The 16,150-nt window shown below is 45.4% G+C and overlaps 1 protein-coding gene across 2 annotated transcripts in view; it reads left to right on the top strand.

Annotated features, from left to right (window-relative positions):
- LOC100057812 (tumor necrosis factor receptor superfamily member 10A) overlaps positions 1 to 16,150 on the top strand; it is a 55,559-nt gene extending 39,409 nt beyond the window's left edge. The window contains exons 3-10 of one of the 2 annotated variants that reach the window (XM_014737745.3): positions 1,280 to 1,393; positions 2,168 to 2,279; positions 3,295 to 3,368; positions 3,450 to 3,551; positions 4,126 to 4,157; positions 4,564 to 4,746; positions 7,249 to 7,324; positions 8,722 to 16,150. In XM_014737745.3, coding sequence (XP_014593231.3) covers positions 1,280 to 1,393; positions 2,168 to 2,279; positions 3,295 to 3,368; positions 3,450 to 3,551; positions 4,126 to 4,157; positions 4,564 to 4,746; positions 7,249 to 7,324; positions 8,722 to 9,035 — 1,007 coding nt within the window. In that variant the 3' untranslated portion in view covers positions 9,036 to 16,150. Of the gene's footprint in view, positions 1 to 1,279; positions 1,394 to 2,167; positions 2,280 to 3,294; positions 3,552 to 4,125; positions 4,158 to 4,563; positions 4,747 to 7,248; positions 7,325 to 8,721 lie in introns of both variants that reach the window. The other variant, XM_005607681.4, reaches the window with a different exon arrangement.

Genomic DNA, 16,150 nt, shown 5'->3' with positions numbered 1-16,150 from the left:
ATCATTGCGTGATTCCCTCATAGGGATATCTAGACTAGGCTAATTCTGAGATACAGAAAACTCATGAGCGGTTACCAGGGGCTGAGGGGGAAGGGGAAACGGGGAGTGATTGCTTAATGAGTACAGAGTTTCTGTTTAGGGTGAAAAAATCTTTGCAAATAGATAGTGGTGGTGGTTGTACAAAGAATATAGTTAATACCACTGAATTGTACACTTAAAAGTGGTAAAATGGCAAATTTTATGTTACGTATATTTTACTACAATAAAAGAAAAAATGAACAGAGAGAAGGAGAGGTTGATCCTTCAGGGGAGAGCGAGGTCACCTGAAGGAGCAGTCCTGGAGGTGCCAGTCTAGCCTCGGGACATGGGCTCCGCGAAGGGAGAGCTCCGGCAATGACTGAAATTCTGATACATGCAGCAGCACGCCTGAGCCTCAAAAACATTATGCTCAGTGAAATGCGCCAAAGACAATCATGATTCCCTTGTAGGGTTGTCGAGACTAGGCTAGTTCTGAGCTACAGGACATAGGTGAGTAGTTCTCGGGGGCGGGGCGGGGGAAATGGGGAGCGACTGCTTACTGAGCACAGTGCAGTGGCTGGAGAACTCCTCTGCACACAGGGCACAAGCCCCTTTCTTTGGATCATTCTTTGACTCTTTACATAGGGGACCCATTTTTCCTCCCATTTTCCTGCCATGGCAGGTGGCAGGAACTTTAACTGAAGGCTTGTCCCTGATTGTTGTTTGTGTCTTCCGCTGACTTGGAGCTCACTGAGGACAGAGATTAGGACTTTCTTCTGTGACTTTCCAGGGACCTGGGTGGCACTGTCCAATACAGTAGTCACTAGGCCTGTGAGAGTTTTGAGCACCTGAAATATGGCTACTCTGAATTGTGAGTGCTGTGAGGGAGAAAGAGTCCCTGGATTCTAAGACATACTCTGAAAAAATAGTGTAAAATATTTGAATGTTTTAAATTTATTACATGTTTAAGTGATATTATTTTGAATATATTGGTTAAAATTAATTTGACCTGTTTCCTTCTGCTCTTTTAAGGTGACGTCTGTAGTATTTGAATTTCATGTTGGCTTTTAATATATTTCTGTTACAATGCTGGGCAAGGGTGTATGGTAGATGCAGAATTGATGAACTGGCCAACGCCCGAGAGAGTGGATTTCCCTGTTAGGATTCCACTGATGGCCGAAAGAGGGGTCCCCCAATCACCACTGCCAGCCCCTGGGAATCCTATAAGGATTCACCTACCAGATTTTCTCTCCCTTCCCAGGATACCATGTTTCAGAAGACAGTAGAAGTTGTACACCATGCACAGATGGAGTGGATTATACCAGTCACAAGAATCTGTTCTCTTCCTGCTTACCGTGCTCTACATGTAAATCAGGTACAGAACATGGAGACCCCACGCCAAGTGCAAGGGTGATGAGGTGGGCATTGCAGCCCACATGGCGTCAGGACACCTGGATTCCAATCCTTCTTGCTCTTCATCTTAATCCAATCCATCTTGGTCTTAATGATGCATGCAGGCTGCATGATTATGACTTAGGTCAATAAAATAAGAATAGAAATTATTTTTACAGTGCATGCCACGTGGTAGGGAGATCTTTTAAACCATCAGATGAAAGTGGTGGGAAAATAAGTGTCCCTTGATGGAGGGAGCTGTGTAGTTACAGCACAAGAAACAGCCTGGCCCAGGAGAAGGGCTAGGTTTGAGCTGTGGCGTGGGTCTGGTCCTGGGCCAGGCTCCTCTTGGCCCTGCAGTCGGTGCCCATGGCAGGGCTCAGCCTCTCTCAGCCTTCACAGCCTAAGGCCCGTCTGCCTCTCCAGCAGGGCTGGGTTTTGGTGAGTCACCCAGGGTTCCTCTCCATCCACAGTCCCTCAGGTTATACCCCGCCCTTCCTACTGACCCAGTGAGCTAAAATTTTTCTCCCTATCCTGATGCTTTAAATAATGAATCGTGTCCTTTTTTTTACACCTCTGGGTGTTGGTGACAGGTGGATGGTGGCTGTCCTTTAAGTACCCCACATGTGTGCTGCAGCCACTGACCCTCAAAGCTGCAGTGAACCGAGTGGAGCCGAGCGGGAGGGAGTGGGGCGGTGAAGAAATGTTGAGGGACACGTGAGGGAAACACGTCCCCAACCGTGTCCTTTGTCATCAGATGAAGAACGAATAGCTGACTGCACCAGAACTGAGGACACACAGTGTCGGTGCAAACGTGGCACTTTCCACGGAGAAGATTTCCCCGAGGTCTGCCAGACGTGCAGCAGCAGGTGAGACGAGGAGCCGCCGAGGCTCCCAGCCCACAGAAGACGCAGGTTCCCCGACCCTCTCTCTGTCCTCGTCCATGCAGCCCCTCTGCCTCCCCAGGGTTCCCTGTGCCTGTGGGGTCTTCTGAGCCTGCATCGGCGCTCGTCATCCATCAGCGTGCCCCCACCCTGGCCCCTGCAGTGTCCCCTTCCCCGATCTCACAACGTGTTTGCCCTGCAGCCGGGTAAAGTTTTCCACGGGGCACAGTGGGCCACTATGTAGGGCCCGTGATGCTGTCAGTGGCCCCAGAAAAGGTTTAGTTTCTTCTGAATCACAAGGGAAAACTGAGTGGAGTGCAGCTGGCTTGTCTTCTTCTTTACTACAATTGCGTCGTCAAGCGTGATTTTTAATATTATTTTTATGCAGGCGGGGCCCGTGAACACGAACGTGCCCACAGCTGAGCCCCCATGACACCTAGCCTGTGGCTCCTTCCCCGTTCCCACAAAGCCCTGAGCCAACTCAGCCTGCCTGGCCCAGGCCCCTGTCACCCCAGTGAGACGTGCGTTTCCCCGTTACTGGGATTCAGGGTCCAGCAGTAATTTCCTGTTCTCTGACCCTGGTGTTGGCCACGATTGGTAGGAATAGTCAGCACGGGGAGGACAAGACATTCCTTGTATTAAAGGTTGATGGAGGATGAGGCTCAGCTGGCGCCTAAAGGGCTTCTGACCCTTGACCTGGGTGAGATGCCCCCTCATGCAGGGCTCCACCCGCAGCCAGGGAAGCTCAGCTTGCAGAGAAGGCGCAGCCCCTGCAGGTGCAGCTCTGAACACTCAGCAGGGGCCCCAGAGGCTGAAGTGCGCATGCTCAGATCCTCTGGCACCCAGCAGGGGAGTGAGAGGCCCAGGGCCTGCAGACAGGAGAAGGCCGCTCTTCCTCCACTCTTAGGGACATTGGGCGGGAGGTTGTGCCCTCTTTCTCCTCCTCTTGCCAGCTCTCTCTCACCGATCCCCTCCATGTCCTTTCTGTGTCTGTGCCCAGGTGCCCTGATGGGATGGTTGAGGCCGGTCCCTGTACCCCCTGGAGTGACCTCAAGTGTGTCCACCAAGGATCAGGTACCCAGGCCAGTGGGGAGGCCCCGGTTCCTGGAGAGCCAGTGACCGTGGGGCTACCCACTACTCCCTCTCGCTCCTCAGGCAATCCATGGCCGGTGATTGGGATTGTAGCTGTGGCTGTGGCTGTGGCTGTCCTGCTGCTGGGGCTGACTGTGTATCTTTACCAGAGGTGCATCCTTCAAGGTGAGGTGGGCGGGGAGGCGCTGACGCTCTCTGCCTCCCTCACTCCCCACTTTGTTTCTCCAGACAGAAGGGCCCTCCCCTCCAACTCCCGAACCCCCTGGTCTTTCTGGTCTCGCTCTGATCTTGTTCCTGTCATCTCCCTCCGTCTCCCACCTCACCTGCACCTCACGAGGGCCGAGATCACATCAGTGCCCTCTTCTTGGGGCTGACGGTCACCTCCTGTCCCTAGATAAGTCCAGAAGGGCAGAGCCAGTTCTTCATGCCTTCGGGCCCCGGCCAGGGCAGAGGGGCGGTCCGCTCCTCGACTGGGTACCTGGACTCAGGAGGAGAGGGTCAGGGGTCTGCACAGCTTTGGTCAGAGCAGAACCCAACAGAGATCTATATGTGTTTATTTTTATTTCCCCATCCCCCAGGGTGCCTGGGGTTGGAATGGCCCCCTCCTGTCACCAGGCCCGGGGCTCCTTGTCTGGTGTCTGAGCCCCCAGCCCACACCCTGCCCCTGCACTGTCCATGGACAGGGAGGCGCTGCAAAGAGGCCTCTCCATGGCTAAGGCGGACGCCCCTTCTCTTCTAGGTTGTGAAGTGGACGCCAACTGCATAAACAGAGTGAGCTGGTTTCTCCAGGACCTAGCAGCATCAGGCCCTCAGGAACCTCTTCCCGCCCACAGCAAGCCCTGGGTGGATGTGGTCCCCATTGTCCTGTACTGCTGCCCCTGGCTCTTAAAGTGGCCTGGGCTGACCGTAAGAGGTCAAGTGGCCCGTTGTGAGCAGCCCCCAGGCCGGTTGGCAGTGCCGAGTCCTGTCCTTCCTGCTGCTTGTGAGACGCCCTCACCCCATGGCCCTGCCCCTGGGCATCGGGGGCGTCAGGCAGGGGTGCCGACCCTCGAGTCCTGGATGTGCTGAGCCTGGGCCAGCCTGGGGGACAGCGTGGGGGGAGAGCCTGCCGTGTCCCCTGGGGCCCTGCAGGGGGCTGTGGATGAGGACCCCTGAGGCAGCTCTTTGCCTTCCCAAGGTCTTTTTCCTGCGCTCCTGTCCCCCAAGAAGACCTGAGGCTCTGGACAACGCCTACAACGAGACCCTGAACAACAGAGAGTCGTCGTCCACCCTGGTTTCTGAGCAGGAACTGGAAGGCAAGGAGCAGGCAGAGCCGACAGGTGTCAGCGCACAGTCCCCAGGGGAAGCAGAGCGTCTGCTGGTGAGTGGGTGATGGGCCATGTGGCGCCCTGGCCCTTCTGCTTGCCCAGGACCGTGGTAGGAACAGGGAAAGGCTGGCGCTGGTCAGCTCTCCTGTCCATGGGAAGTGGTGATGGAGGGAGATCTGGGCCCCGAAGAGGAGGAGGCTGCGTGTGCAGGAGCCCGCCACCCGGATATGGTAGAGTGTCAGCCCTGTGGCCTGTGTGGGTTTTCCTATCTGTCCAGTTCTCACTGTATCCCCAGAGTCTAGAATAAGAGCCATAGAGCCGGCGCTTCTATGATTGTTGAATCATGACAGCTACATAGTGCTCCACTGTGTGTTACTTAATTTTAAGCCACTCCTCATATCACTAAGAATTTCAAGTTTATTTCAAGATTATTATTACATTGAACATGTATAAAAATTCTTAGTCCAGATATCTGATCATATTTGTATTGTGGCTTCTTAGAAGAAGTAGAATTTCTAGGTTAATGTGTAGAAGTAGTTTTTTGCTGGATGCATGCACACACACACACACGCATATCCAGTTTGGTTCATATCGGTTCATCAGTTTCGATGTGACATTGAGTAGTAAATCTGTAGAAACGTTTAATTTTTCATTCCTCATAAGCTTGAAAAGTCATTTCCCCCAGTATAAGATAGGATGAAATTCTCTCATTTCTTACAGAGGTTTTTTCTTTAATAACGATTTTTATCACATAGCAATATCATCTAAATGGGATTTATTTTGTGATATGGTATGTCGTGAGGTGCCCCCTGAATTCTGACTCACCCCCTCCCTCCTCCAACTCCGTTTAGCGGCTGATGCTCACACATCTCTCTGCTTCTGGTCCCTCCATTATCACTTGTGAAATGTTTGCATTGACAATGATCCTGTTTGTAATTAGAGTGCTCCTTTCTGTTCCTTTTCTGCATCTATATTACATTCTTTTTAAATAAAGAGAAAGTATAAAAGGAAACAAACAAAAAAGGCCAATAATCCCTTCATCCGGATTAATCACTTTTCACTTTTTTTCAATGTGGTTAATACTATCCACAGTGAGAAACTGTCAATGGTACAGAAAGGTTCTCAGTGGGCAGTGACCGACTCCTGCTCTTGCCCCTGGCTCTCAGCCCCTGGCTCTTTTCATTTCACATAACCACGAGACATAATTGTTTGTGGTTCTTGGCTTAAATCTTTATGCAAATACCATCTGTGTACAATATCCCACCAAATGAAACTTTCTAATATGTCTTAATATCTGGGAGAGCAAATAACTCTTCTTTCCTTTTTCAAAATTTATTTTTACCCAGATAAAATTTAGAATTATTTTATAAGATTTCCTCCACCCCAAAAAAATCATTGGAATTTTTTTATATCATCTTAAATTCACAAATTAATCTAGGAAGAATTGAGATCTTGTCAATATTAAATATTTTTCTTATCAAAGAAGATAGCATTTCAAGTCAAGGGTTTTATTATGACTCGGTTAAGATTTGTGTTTTTCTTCAGATAAATTACTCCTGTTTCTTGTCAAAGCTGTTTCTTTGTACCTTATGTGTTTTGTTGTCTTATCTGTTGGATCCTCTTATAATTCTATTTTTTAATTTATTGTTTAGCAAGACATACATTCTTTTTTAAATATTGCAGTTTACACCATAGAGCTTTTTAAAAATATATAATCACATCTAAAATAGTGACTGTTTTCTGCTCGCTTCCTCGGGTCGTGCCTCATTTGTGTTTCCCGTCTTGCTGCATGGCCCAGGACTTAGAGAACAAATGTTCAGAGATGCTGAGAGAAGGCAGGTGTTTTCGTCTTGATTTGATTTCATTGGGAAGGCCTCCAATATTTCCTTAGGAATGATGTTGACTCTTGGTTTCATATAGAAAATCTTATCATTATGAGTGCACTATGGATGCAAAATAGGATCTTATCCTATTTTGAGGTGTTTTTAAAAAATCAGAATTCATATTTAATTTTACAAAATACCTTTCCATACTCCATGGAGACTATCTAATGCTTTCATTCTCTTATTTAGACTATTTAAATAGTACACTGTTATTGCTGAAACTATCTTTGCATTAATGGAATAAACCTTTACTTTTGATTTTCCAAAGTGCCCTCATCTATCTTCTTCCTTTGAGTCACATAAAAGCCTGTGGCGGGCTGACTCTGTTGATGGGGTGGGTGGGGATGGACTGCACGGGGCAGAAGGGAACTGTGTGGGGTGGAGAGAATGTTCCATGTCTTGATTGGGTGATGGTTACTTGGGTGTATACAGTTGTCAGAGCTGGAACGACACTTGAGAAATGGGCATTATGCAGGTAGGGTGGGCCTCCGTGAGCACACAAGCACACGCAGCCTGAGAGCTGCACGGAGTGGGAGGTTCCTCTCCATTTCCATGGAGACCCGGGAGGCGAGGTGGCTGCCCCAGGCCACACGGCTGGCTGGTTGTCAGGCTCAGGTCTGAGATCTAGGACTCTTGTCTCGACCCGAGGGCAGTCTCCACTGTATTTCACAGGGACCTGCAGGAGCTGAAGGGTCTCAGATGAGAAGGAGGCTGCTGGTTCCAGCCAACGGTGCAGACCCCACTGAAAGTGAGTGTTTTGTTCGGGGCAGTGGAGGGAAGAGGGTCAGTATCCTTCCTGCTGTGTCTTAGCTGTTAGGGAAGCACAGAGCAGGGGATGCTGGACACAGGGGGCCTATGCTGATTGTCACTGGGCCATCGGGACCCTTAAGAGGAGGCTCTCCCACCTCTTCTTCTCCCCTCACTGCACCCCTCTGTCCCCAACAACATCTGCTAGCACCTCCCTGTCTCTCCCTCCTCCACCATACTCTGTTCTCCTTTGTTGTTCAGTGCCAGGTTCCCCTACACTGAGGGCTTCCTAAGGGGCTAAGCTGACCAGCAGGGCACCCACTGGCCCCGGGAGGCTCCGAGCACCTGACCTGTGGCTAGGCCAAATTTGATGAGCTGTAATTGTAAACTACAAACCAGATTTCAAATCTTAGCACAAAATAGGAATATAAAATATCCCATTGGTAATTTTTTGCTTATTGATTGCATGTTAAATTATAATATTTTGTAGCTATCGAGTTAGTACCATATACAGTCATGCGTCACTTAACGATTGGGATACATTCTGAGAAATGCGTTGTGTGAGAAATAGGTGATTTTGCCATTGTGCAAACATCATAGAGTACACTTACACAAACCTGGATGGCACAGCCTACTACACACCTAGACTATATGGTACTAATCTTATGGTACCACTGTCGTATATGTGGTCCATCACTGACTGAAAAGTCATTATGCAGCGCATGACTGTATTATTAAAATTAATATCACCTGTTTCTTTTTATTTTCTTCAATGCAGCTATTATCAACATTTAAACAAGTAGCCTGGCTTGCCTTATATACCTGTGGATGGTGGTGTGCACTGTAGTACGGTCCCACGAGATGAGTGGTGTCTGCTCCATCTCACAGGTTAAATTCTGGCTCAGAGTCTGTCTGTCCTCATCTCGCTCTGCCACAGTGTCAGTGACGGAGCCCAGGCCGGGTGTAAAGCCAGAGACCTTGCTGCCTCCACAGGGGCAGGTGTGGCAGCCCTGGGACGTCCCTTGCTTGATGGGCACAGCCTAAGCGGGTTCCCTCCTCTGAGGACCTGTTGCACCCGGTCTGTCTCACGCCACATACTGCTTTCTCCCTCCATGACATCCATCTCCTCTCCCAGGTGGGCTCTCAGCCTCCCTTAGGGCAGGATTCACTGTTGACCTTGACTCCCCGCAGTGACTTGGGCCCAGGTGGGGCCCAGGCAGCATGGCCTGATCCTTTGCTGATGGGAAGCAGGTAAGGGAGGCAGAGCAGCAGGCTCAGAGCAGGGGGAGCGCACACGGTTCCACCAGGTTCCATTAGGTCTGGGCCTGACTGAGGGTCCGCTGCCCTTTCTGTAGGCGGCCCAGCTCACCTGACTGTCCCTGTGCTTTCCCCACCTAGGCCTGCAGCTGTTCTTTGATTACTTTCCAAGAATTGTGCCCTTTAAGTCATGGAAACGCTTGATGCGGCAGTTGGGTCTCACACAAAATGAGATCGATGTGATGGAAGCTGAAATCACGAGCCATCAGGATGCCTTGTATGAAATGCTGACGATCTGGCTCAAGAAAACAGGGCGGAGTGCCTCTGTCAACACCCTGCTGGATGCCTTGGAAACACTCGGGGAAAAATATGCAAAGGAGACAATTCAGGACCACCTGTTGGCCTCCGGAAAGTATGTCTATGAGGAAGGTGGGGCAGGCTCTGCTGTGTCCTGAGTATCAAAGAATCTCTTTAGGAAACTAGGGGTTCCCTAGTGTACCTTCTCTCCTGGAAAAGACACGATTGGACACATGCCTAGTTCTTGACCAATACTTGAAGAAACTCTACCATCCGAAAGCATAGAGCTCTTGGAATGTTCTAGCACTTTTTCAAAGTAGGTGGAAGAATTTTTTTACTTATTTATTTTTTGGTGCGGAAGATAGGCCCTGAGCTAACATCTGTGCCACTCTTCCTCTATTTCGTATGTGGAATGCCACCACAGCATGGCTTGATGGCTGTGTGTAGGTCTGCACCTGGGATCCAAACTCATGAACCCCGGACCACTGAAGTGGAGCACGCTAACTTAACCACTATGCTACAGGGCTGGCCCCAGGTGGAATAATTTTTATGAAATGTTTGGTATAATAAGCAACCTGTGGAAATGCCACGTCTAATGCGATTCTATGCAGAGTGTAGTTGTCTGTTCATATACATACTGAGAGGAGTTGTTTTAGGATATCGTTCTTTTTCGGTTAATGCCACTTTTTATCCTAAGAGAACTGTGCTTTTTACTTGTATTTGTTATGTTGTAAGATGCAGTCGTGTTCATGTGTATGCATTTATTTATGTCTATTTTATGTGGCATTTTTGTATTTTTATATTTTTGTATATATTTATATGAGCACGGAAACCCTTTTAGAGCGGTACTTACTAAGTTGATTACATGGGTTACCTGAATGGGAGCAGGTGACCATAAGATGAGTAGAAATACAAAGGGGAGGATTGAAAACCCCATGTCTGTGGGGGGCACTGGTGGGTTCCAGTTCTCCCTCATACACACTTTGAGCTTGTTGTCCAGGATTAGATGACCGGCAACTTCTAAAGACCCCACTCTTTTCAACCTGGCAGTTTCATAGGTGTGTGAATATCTATGTTATTTACAGGCACATGTTTGCGAGCGAGCAGAGAGGGGAGAAGTGGTATCGCGTGCCACCCCGTGTCTGGGTGTCTGCACTGGGCAGCCGTGCATGGCCTCCTGTTCCTCGTCTGTGGGTGCCGGGTGCCGGGGGGAGGCTGGGAGATGGGTTGGATCTGAGGGGGCAATAGGTTCTATGTCAGGTACCATTTCAGGTCACGTTAGTGCACCCTCAGCCCCGTCTGGGCTCAAGGGAGAGAATGGGGTCTGCTCCTGGGGTCTGCTGCGTGCTCGTGGGTTGTGCTAAATATCTGCTGACTCAGCACTGGATCTCCTCTCACTTCTTGGTCTGTGAATCTGAGGCCCAAGACTGCCTGTTCAGGGTACAGGTTCCCCATCTGAGGAGCTTAGTGCTGCCATAAGCATCTGACTTAACACGTAAATACTAATTCTTAGACACTGAGAATTGGGCCTAAAATGGCTGATATTTTGGAGTTTTGTTCTTGTATCACTTTCTCTTACTTTTTAAAATACTTTGTAACCACTTGAGCCCTCCTTCCACCATAACTATCGCTGTAGTATTCCAGTCATGACAAGATAAAGTTGTGGAGGTAGAAATTCTCAGGGTTTTCGGTCTTTTTCATCTCAAAGTTTTGTGTGTTGTCTTGTTCCAAGACTAGCGTGGCTGGCTGCAACTGGAATTGCCTGAACTTTTAGGCACGCTCAGGGTGCTGGTGTTCTAGTGGAGCTGGGTGGGGGCACAGCCTCCACGGCCTTAGGGCTTACATCCCTCTCCCACTTGCTTTCCCGAAAGACAGGTATTTCCTGCCTTAGCTGTTCCCTCAGTGCGGGCCACTCTGGCCTTATAGCTTCGGGTGGAGCCTTGAGTTTTTGCCAGTCAAGATTCAGTGGTCCCTTTCTCAGAGAACTTGAGTGCCCATCTAAAGTGTTAGCCATGTCAGTGCTTGTCACCTGTGTTCATTTAAGGTAAGCCTCATGAGAGCATGAAGTTATTTTTTTGTTTGTTTTATTTATTTTTCCTTTATATGTCTTACTGTTGTTTAATTTTAAATATATTCCAGTTTCTGTTAAAATTTGTTTCTTTATTTGAATATTTGATCTATTCCTTCACACTCGGTGTTCCTTGTTGTTATTGCTGCTCCTGCTCAGTAATGCACAATATTTATTCATTTTTATTTTTGCCTTTGACCCCCTTCACCCATTTCTCCCACCCCTACCCCCTACCTCTGGCAACCACCAGTCTGTTCTCTGTATCTGTGAGCTGAGTTTGTTTGTTTTAGATTCCACATATAAGTGAGGTCACACAGTATTTCTCTTTCTCTGTCACATTTCACTTAGCACAATACCCTGAAGGTCCTTCCTTGTTGTTGCAAATGGCAAGATTTCATTCTTTTTCGTGGCTGAATAATATTCGAGTGTGTGTACATAGCATTTTCCATATCCATTCATCCGTTGATAGACACTTAGGTTGCTTCCATATCTCAGCTGTTGTGAGTAATGCTGCAATGAACATGGACATGGGAGTGCCGATATCTTTTTGAGTTAGTGTTTTCGTTTTCTTTGGATAAATACCCAGAAGTAGAATTGCTGGATCATATGGTAGTTCTATTTTTAATTTTTTGAGGCATCTCCATACTGTGTTCATAGTGGTTGCACCAACTTACATTCCCACCAATAGTGCACAAAGATTCCCTTTTCTCCACATCCTCACCAATGCTTGTTATCTTCTTTTTGATAATAGCCATTCTAACAGGTGTGAGGTGATATCTCATTGTGGTTTTGATTTGCATTTCCCTGAGGATCAGTGATGCTGAGGGTCTCTTCGTGTACCTGTTGGCCATCTGTATGCCTTCGTTAGGAAAATGTCTATTCAGATCCTCTGCCCATTTTTTAATTGGATTGGGTTTTTTGGGTTTTTTTGCTATTAAGTTGTATGAGTTCTTCATTTAGGCATGAGTTTATTTATTTGTGAGTTATTTATTTAAGGGTGAGTTCTTTATATATTTTGGATGTATAATATATAACATATATTATATATATATTAACCTATTATCAGCTGTATTATTTGCCAATATTTTCTTCCATTCAGTAGGTTGTCTTTTCATTTTGTTGATGGTTCCCTTCGTTGTGCAGAAGCTTTTGAGTTTAATGTAGTCCCACTTGTTTATTTTTGCTTTTGTTGCCTATGCTTTTGGTGTCAAATCCAAAAAATCATCACCAAGACCAATGTCAAGGAGCTTACCACCTCTGTTTTCTTTTAGGAATTTCATGGTTTCAGGTCTTACATTCAAGACTTTTGGAGTTAATTTTTGTTTTTGGAAGCTTCCTTCTTCTGTTTTTTGGAAGAGTTTGAGAAGAGTTGGTATTAATTCTTCTTTGAATGTTTGATAGAATTCACTAGTGAAGCTGTCTGGTCCTAGACTTCTGTTTGTAGTGAGTTTTTAAATTACTGATTCAATCCCTTATTAGTAATCAGTCTGTTCAAATTTTCTATTCCTTCATGATTCAGTTCCGGAAGGTTGTATGTTTCTAGGAATTTAGCCATTTCTTCTAGGGTGTCCAATTTGTTGGTGTATAATTGTTCGTGATAGTCTCTTATGATCCTTTGTATTTCTGTGGTATCAGTTGTAACGTCTCCTCTTTCATTTATGATTTTACTTATTTGAGCCCTCTTTTTTTCTTGGTGAGTTTAACTAAAGGTTTTCAATTTTGCTTATCTTCTCAGAGAACCAACTATTGGTTTTGTTGATCTTTTTTATTATATTTTTAGTCTCTATTTCATTTATTTCTGTGTTGATCTTTATTATTTCCTGCTTTCTGATAACTTCAGGCTTCAGTTATTCTTCTTTTTCTAGTTCCTTGAGGTGTAAAGTTAGGTTTTTTATTTGAGATTTTTCTTGTTTCTTGAGGTAGGCATTTATTGCTATGAACTTCCCTCTTAGAACTACTTTTCCTGCATCCCATAAGTTTTGCTATATTGTATTTCCATTTTCATTTATCTCAGTGTATTTTTTATTTCATTTTTTAATTTCTTCATTGATCCATTGGTTGTTCAGTAGCATGTTGTTTAGTCTCCACATATTTGTAAATTTTCCATTTTCTTTTTGTAATTTATTTCTAATTTCATACCATTGTGGTTGGAAAAGATGTTTGATATGACTTCAGTCTTCTTAAATTTGTTAAGACTTGTTTTGTTGCCTAACATATGATCTATACTGGAGAACGTTCCATGTGCACGTGAGAAGAATATGTATTTTGTTACTTTTGGATGGAATTTCTGTATATACCTGTTAAGTCCATCTGGTCTAATGTGTCATTGAAAGCCAGCATTTCCTTATTGATTTTCTGTCTAGATGATCTGCCCATTGATGTAAACGGGGTAGTAAAGTCCCCTACTATTAGTGTATTGCTGTCTAATTTCTCCCTTTAGGTCTGTTAATATTTGCTTTATATATTTCTTTTTCCCGAGGAACATTAGCCCTGAGCTAACATCTGCCAATCCTCCTCCTTTTTCTGAGGAAGACTGGCCCTGAGCCAACATCTATACCCATCTTCTTCTACTTTATATGTGGAACAGCTACCACAGTATGGCTTGCCATGCGGTGCCATGTCCGCACCTGGGATCCTAAGTGGCAAACCCCGGGCCACCGAAGCAGAATGTGTGCACTTAACTGCTTCACCACCAGGCTGGCCCCTAGGTGCTCCTATGTTAAGTGTATAAATATTTACAAATGTTATATCCTCTTGTTGGACTGACTCCTTTATCATTATGTAATGCCCTTCTTTGTCTCTTATTACAGTCTTTGTTTTAAAGTCTATTTTGTCTGATATAAGTACAGCTACCTTGCTTTCTTTTGATTTCTATTTGCATGGGATATCTTTTTCCATGCCTTCAGTTTTAGTCTGTATATGTTGTTACATCTGAAGTGAGTCTCTTGTAGGCAGCATATAGATGATTCCTGTTTTTTTATCCATTCAGTCATTGTATGTCTTTTCATTGGAGAATTTAGTCCATTTACATTTGAAGTAATTATTGATAGGTATGAAATTATTGCCATTTTTTAAATTGTTTTCTGGCTGTTTTGTAGTTCCTCTGTTCCTTTCTTCTTCTCCTGCTTTCTTTGTGGTTTGATGACTTTAATGGTATGCTTAGATTCCTTTCTCATTAACTTTTGTGTGTCTACTATAGGTTTTTGCTTTGTGGTTACCATGAGGCTTACATATAACAAGTTATATTTATAACATTCTTTTTTAAGTTAATAATAACTTAAGTTTGAATGCTTTCTAAAGCTCTATACTTTTACTCTCCTCTCTCATATTTTATGTTTTTGATGTCAGATTTTACATGTTTTTATCGTGTGTATCCCTTAACTAATTATTGTAGTTACAGTTATTTTTATTTTTATAGTTTTTAAATAATTATTTATTATTACTATCTGGTTTACTAGAGATGAAATCCTTTAGCTTTTGCTTGTCTAGAAAGCTCTTTATCTCTCCTTCAATTCTGAATGATGACTTTGCCGGGTAGGGTATTCTTGGTTGGAATTTTTTTCTTTTAGCACTTTGAATATATCATACCACTCCCTTCTGGCCTGCAAAGTTGCTGCTGAAAAATAGTCATATGGGGGTTCCCTTGTAGGTAACAAGTCGTTTTTACTCTTGCTGCTTTTAAGATTCTCTCCTTGTCTTTGACTTTTAACATTTTAATTATAATGTGGCTTGATGTGGGTCTCATTGGATTCATCTTGTTTGGAACTCTCTGGGATTCCTGGATCTGGATGTCTGTTTCTTTATCCAGGTTAGGGAAGTTTTCAGCCATTATTTCTTCAAATAAGTTTTCTGCCCCTTTCTCTCTTCTCCTTCTGGGACTCCTATACTGTGAATGTTGGCCCAATTGATGTCCCATAAGTCCCTTAAGCTATCTTCACTATTTTTCATTCTTTTTTCTTTTTGCTGCTCTGATTGGGTGAGGTCCTCTGCCTTGTCTTTGAGTTCACTGATCCTTTTTTCTGCTTCATCTAGCCTGATGTTGAGCCCCTCTAGTGTATTTTTCAGTTCAGTTACTGTATTCTTCAGCTCTGTGACTTCTGTTTGGAACTTTGTCATATTTTCTATCTATTTGTTGAAGCTCTCACTGTCTTCATGCTTCTCCTGAGTTCAGTAAGCATCTTTATAACCATTACTTTGAACTTTTTATCAGTTAAATTGCTTATCTCTGTTTCATTAAGGTTTTTTCTGAGGTTTTATTTTGTTCTTTCATTTGGAAGATATTCCTTTGTTTTTTCATTTTGCTTCACTCTCTGTTGGTTTCTACATGTTAGATGAAACAACCACTTCTCCCAGTCTTGAAGAGTTGGCCTTGTGTAGATGATGAACATTATTGTTCAACCCTGCCCTGACTCTTGGTCATCTCTCAAATCTTTGTGCTTGTCCAAGCAGCCTATTTTATGTTTAATAGCTCCCAGTAGATTAGGGTGTGCCAAGACCAGTCAGTGTCCCACTAGCTGGATTACAGTAAGCACCTAGATTCAGGCTGATTGGAAGACAGAACCTCAGGAAACAGCTTTTAAAGGATACAAATATATACAGTCCTGTGGGACTGCAAGTGTAAACCCCGCTGGCCCCAGAGCCAGGTGATCTGGAGATGTCCCCTGGGCGGCATTCTCAAAAATCAGGGCTCCAGACAAGTGTACAAGCTTCATTCTGAGAGATACTAGGGAGCTCTAGTGAGGCAAGGGAAAAGCACAAAGATGGTGACCCTGGCCTCCATTCTCGGAGAGCCCCTCCAAAGCCCCTGTAAGTGTGCCAAACCAGCCTGCTCCTCAGGCCAAAGCTCCTGGACAAGCAGATAGGCCTCTTTCTGATAAAAACTAGGGCTGTGCCTCAGTTTTCTCTCTGTGCAGTGCCCTGGGAGTGACAGTCTGCCAAGAACTGTTTCTCTGATTTTTACAGCCCCATGGGACCCAAGAACACAAGCCCCCTGGCCTTCATGGCCAGGCAATCAAGGGGCATCCCCTGGGTGGCAGCCACAAAAACTGGGTCACCAGATGTGTGTAGAAGCTACCCTCTGGAAGATACTGGCATTCTGGAGCACAGCAAAGGGAGAGCATGAAGATGGCACTCACCAAAAAAGGGAAAAAAAGGATGAGAAAAAGAAAAAATAGAAGAAAAAGAAAAAAAGAGGGGAGAAAAAGA

The sequence above is a fragment of the Equus caballus genome, chromosome 2, assembly GCF_041296265.1.
Source record: "Equus caballus isolate H_3958 breed thoroughbred chromosome 2, TB-T2T, whole genome shotgun sequence".
Taxonomy (NCBI): domain Eukaryota; kingdom Metazoa; phylum Chordata; class Mammalia; order Perissodactyla; family Equidae; genus Equus; species Equus caballus.
Note: the sequence above shows the minus strand (reverse complement) of the source record. Positions and strands in the feature narration are given on the sequence as shown.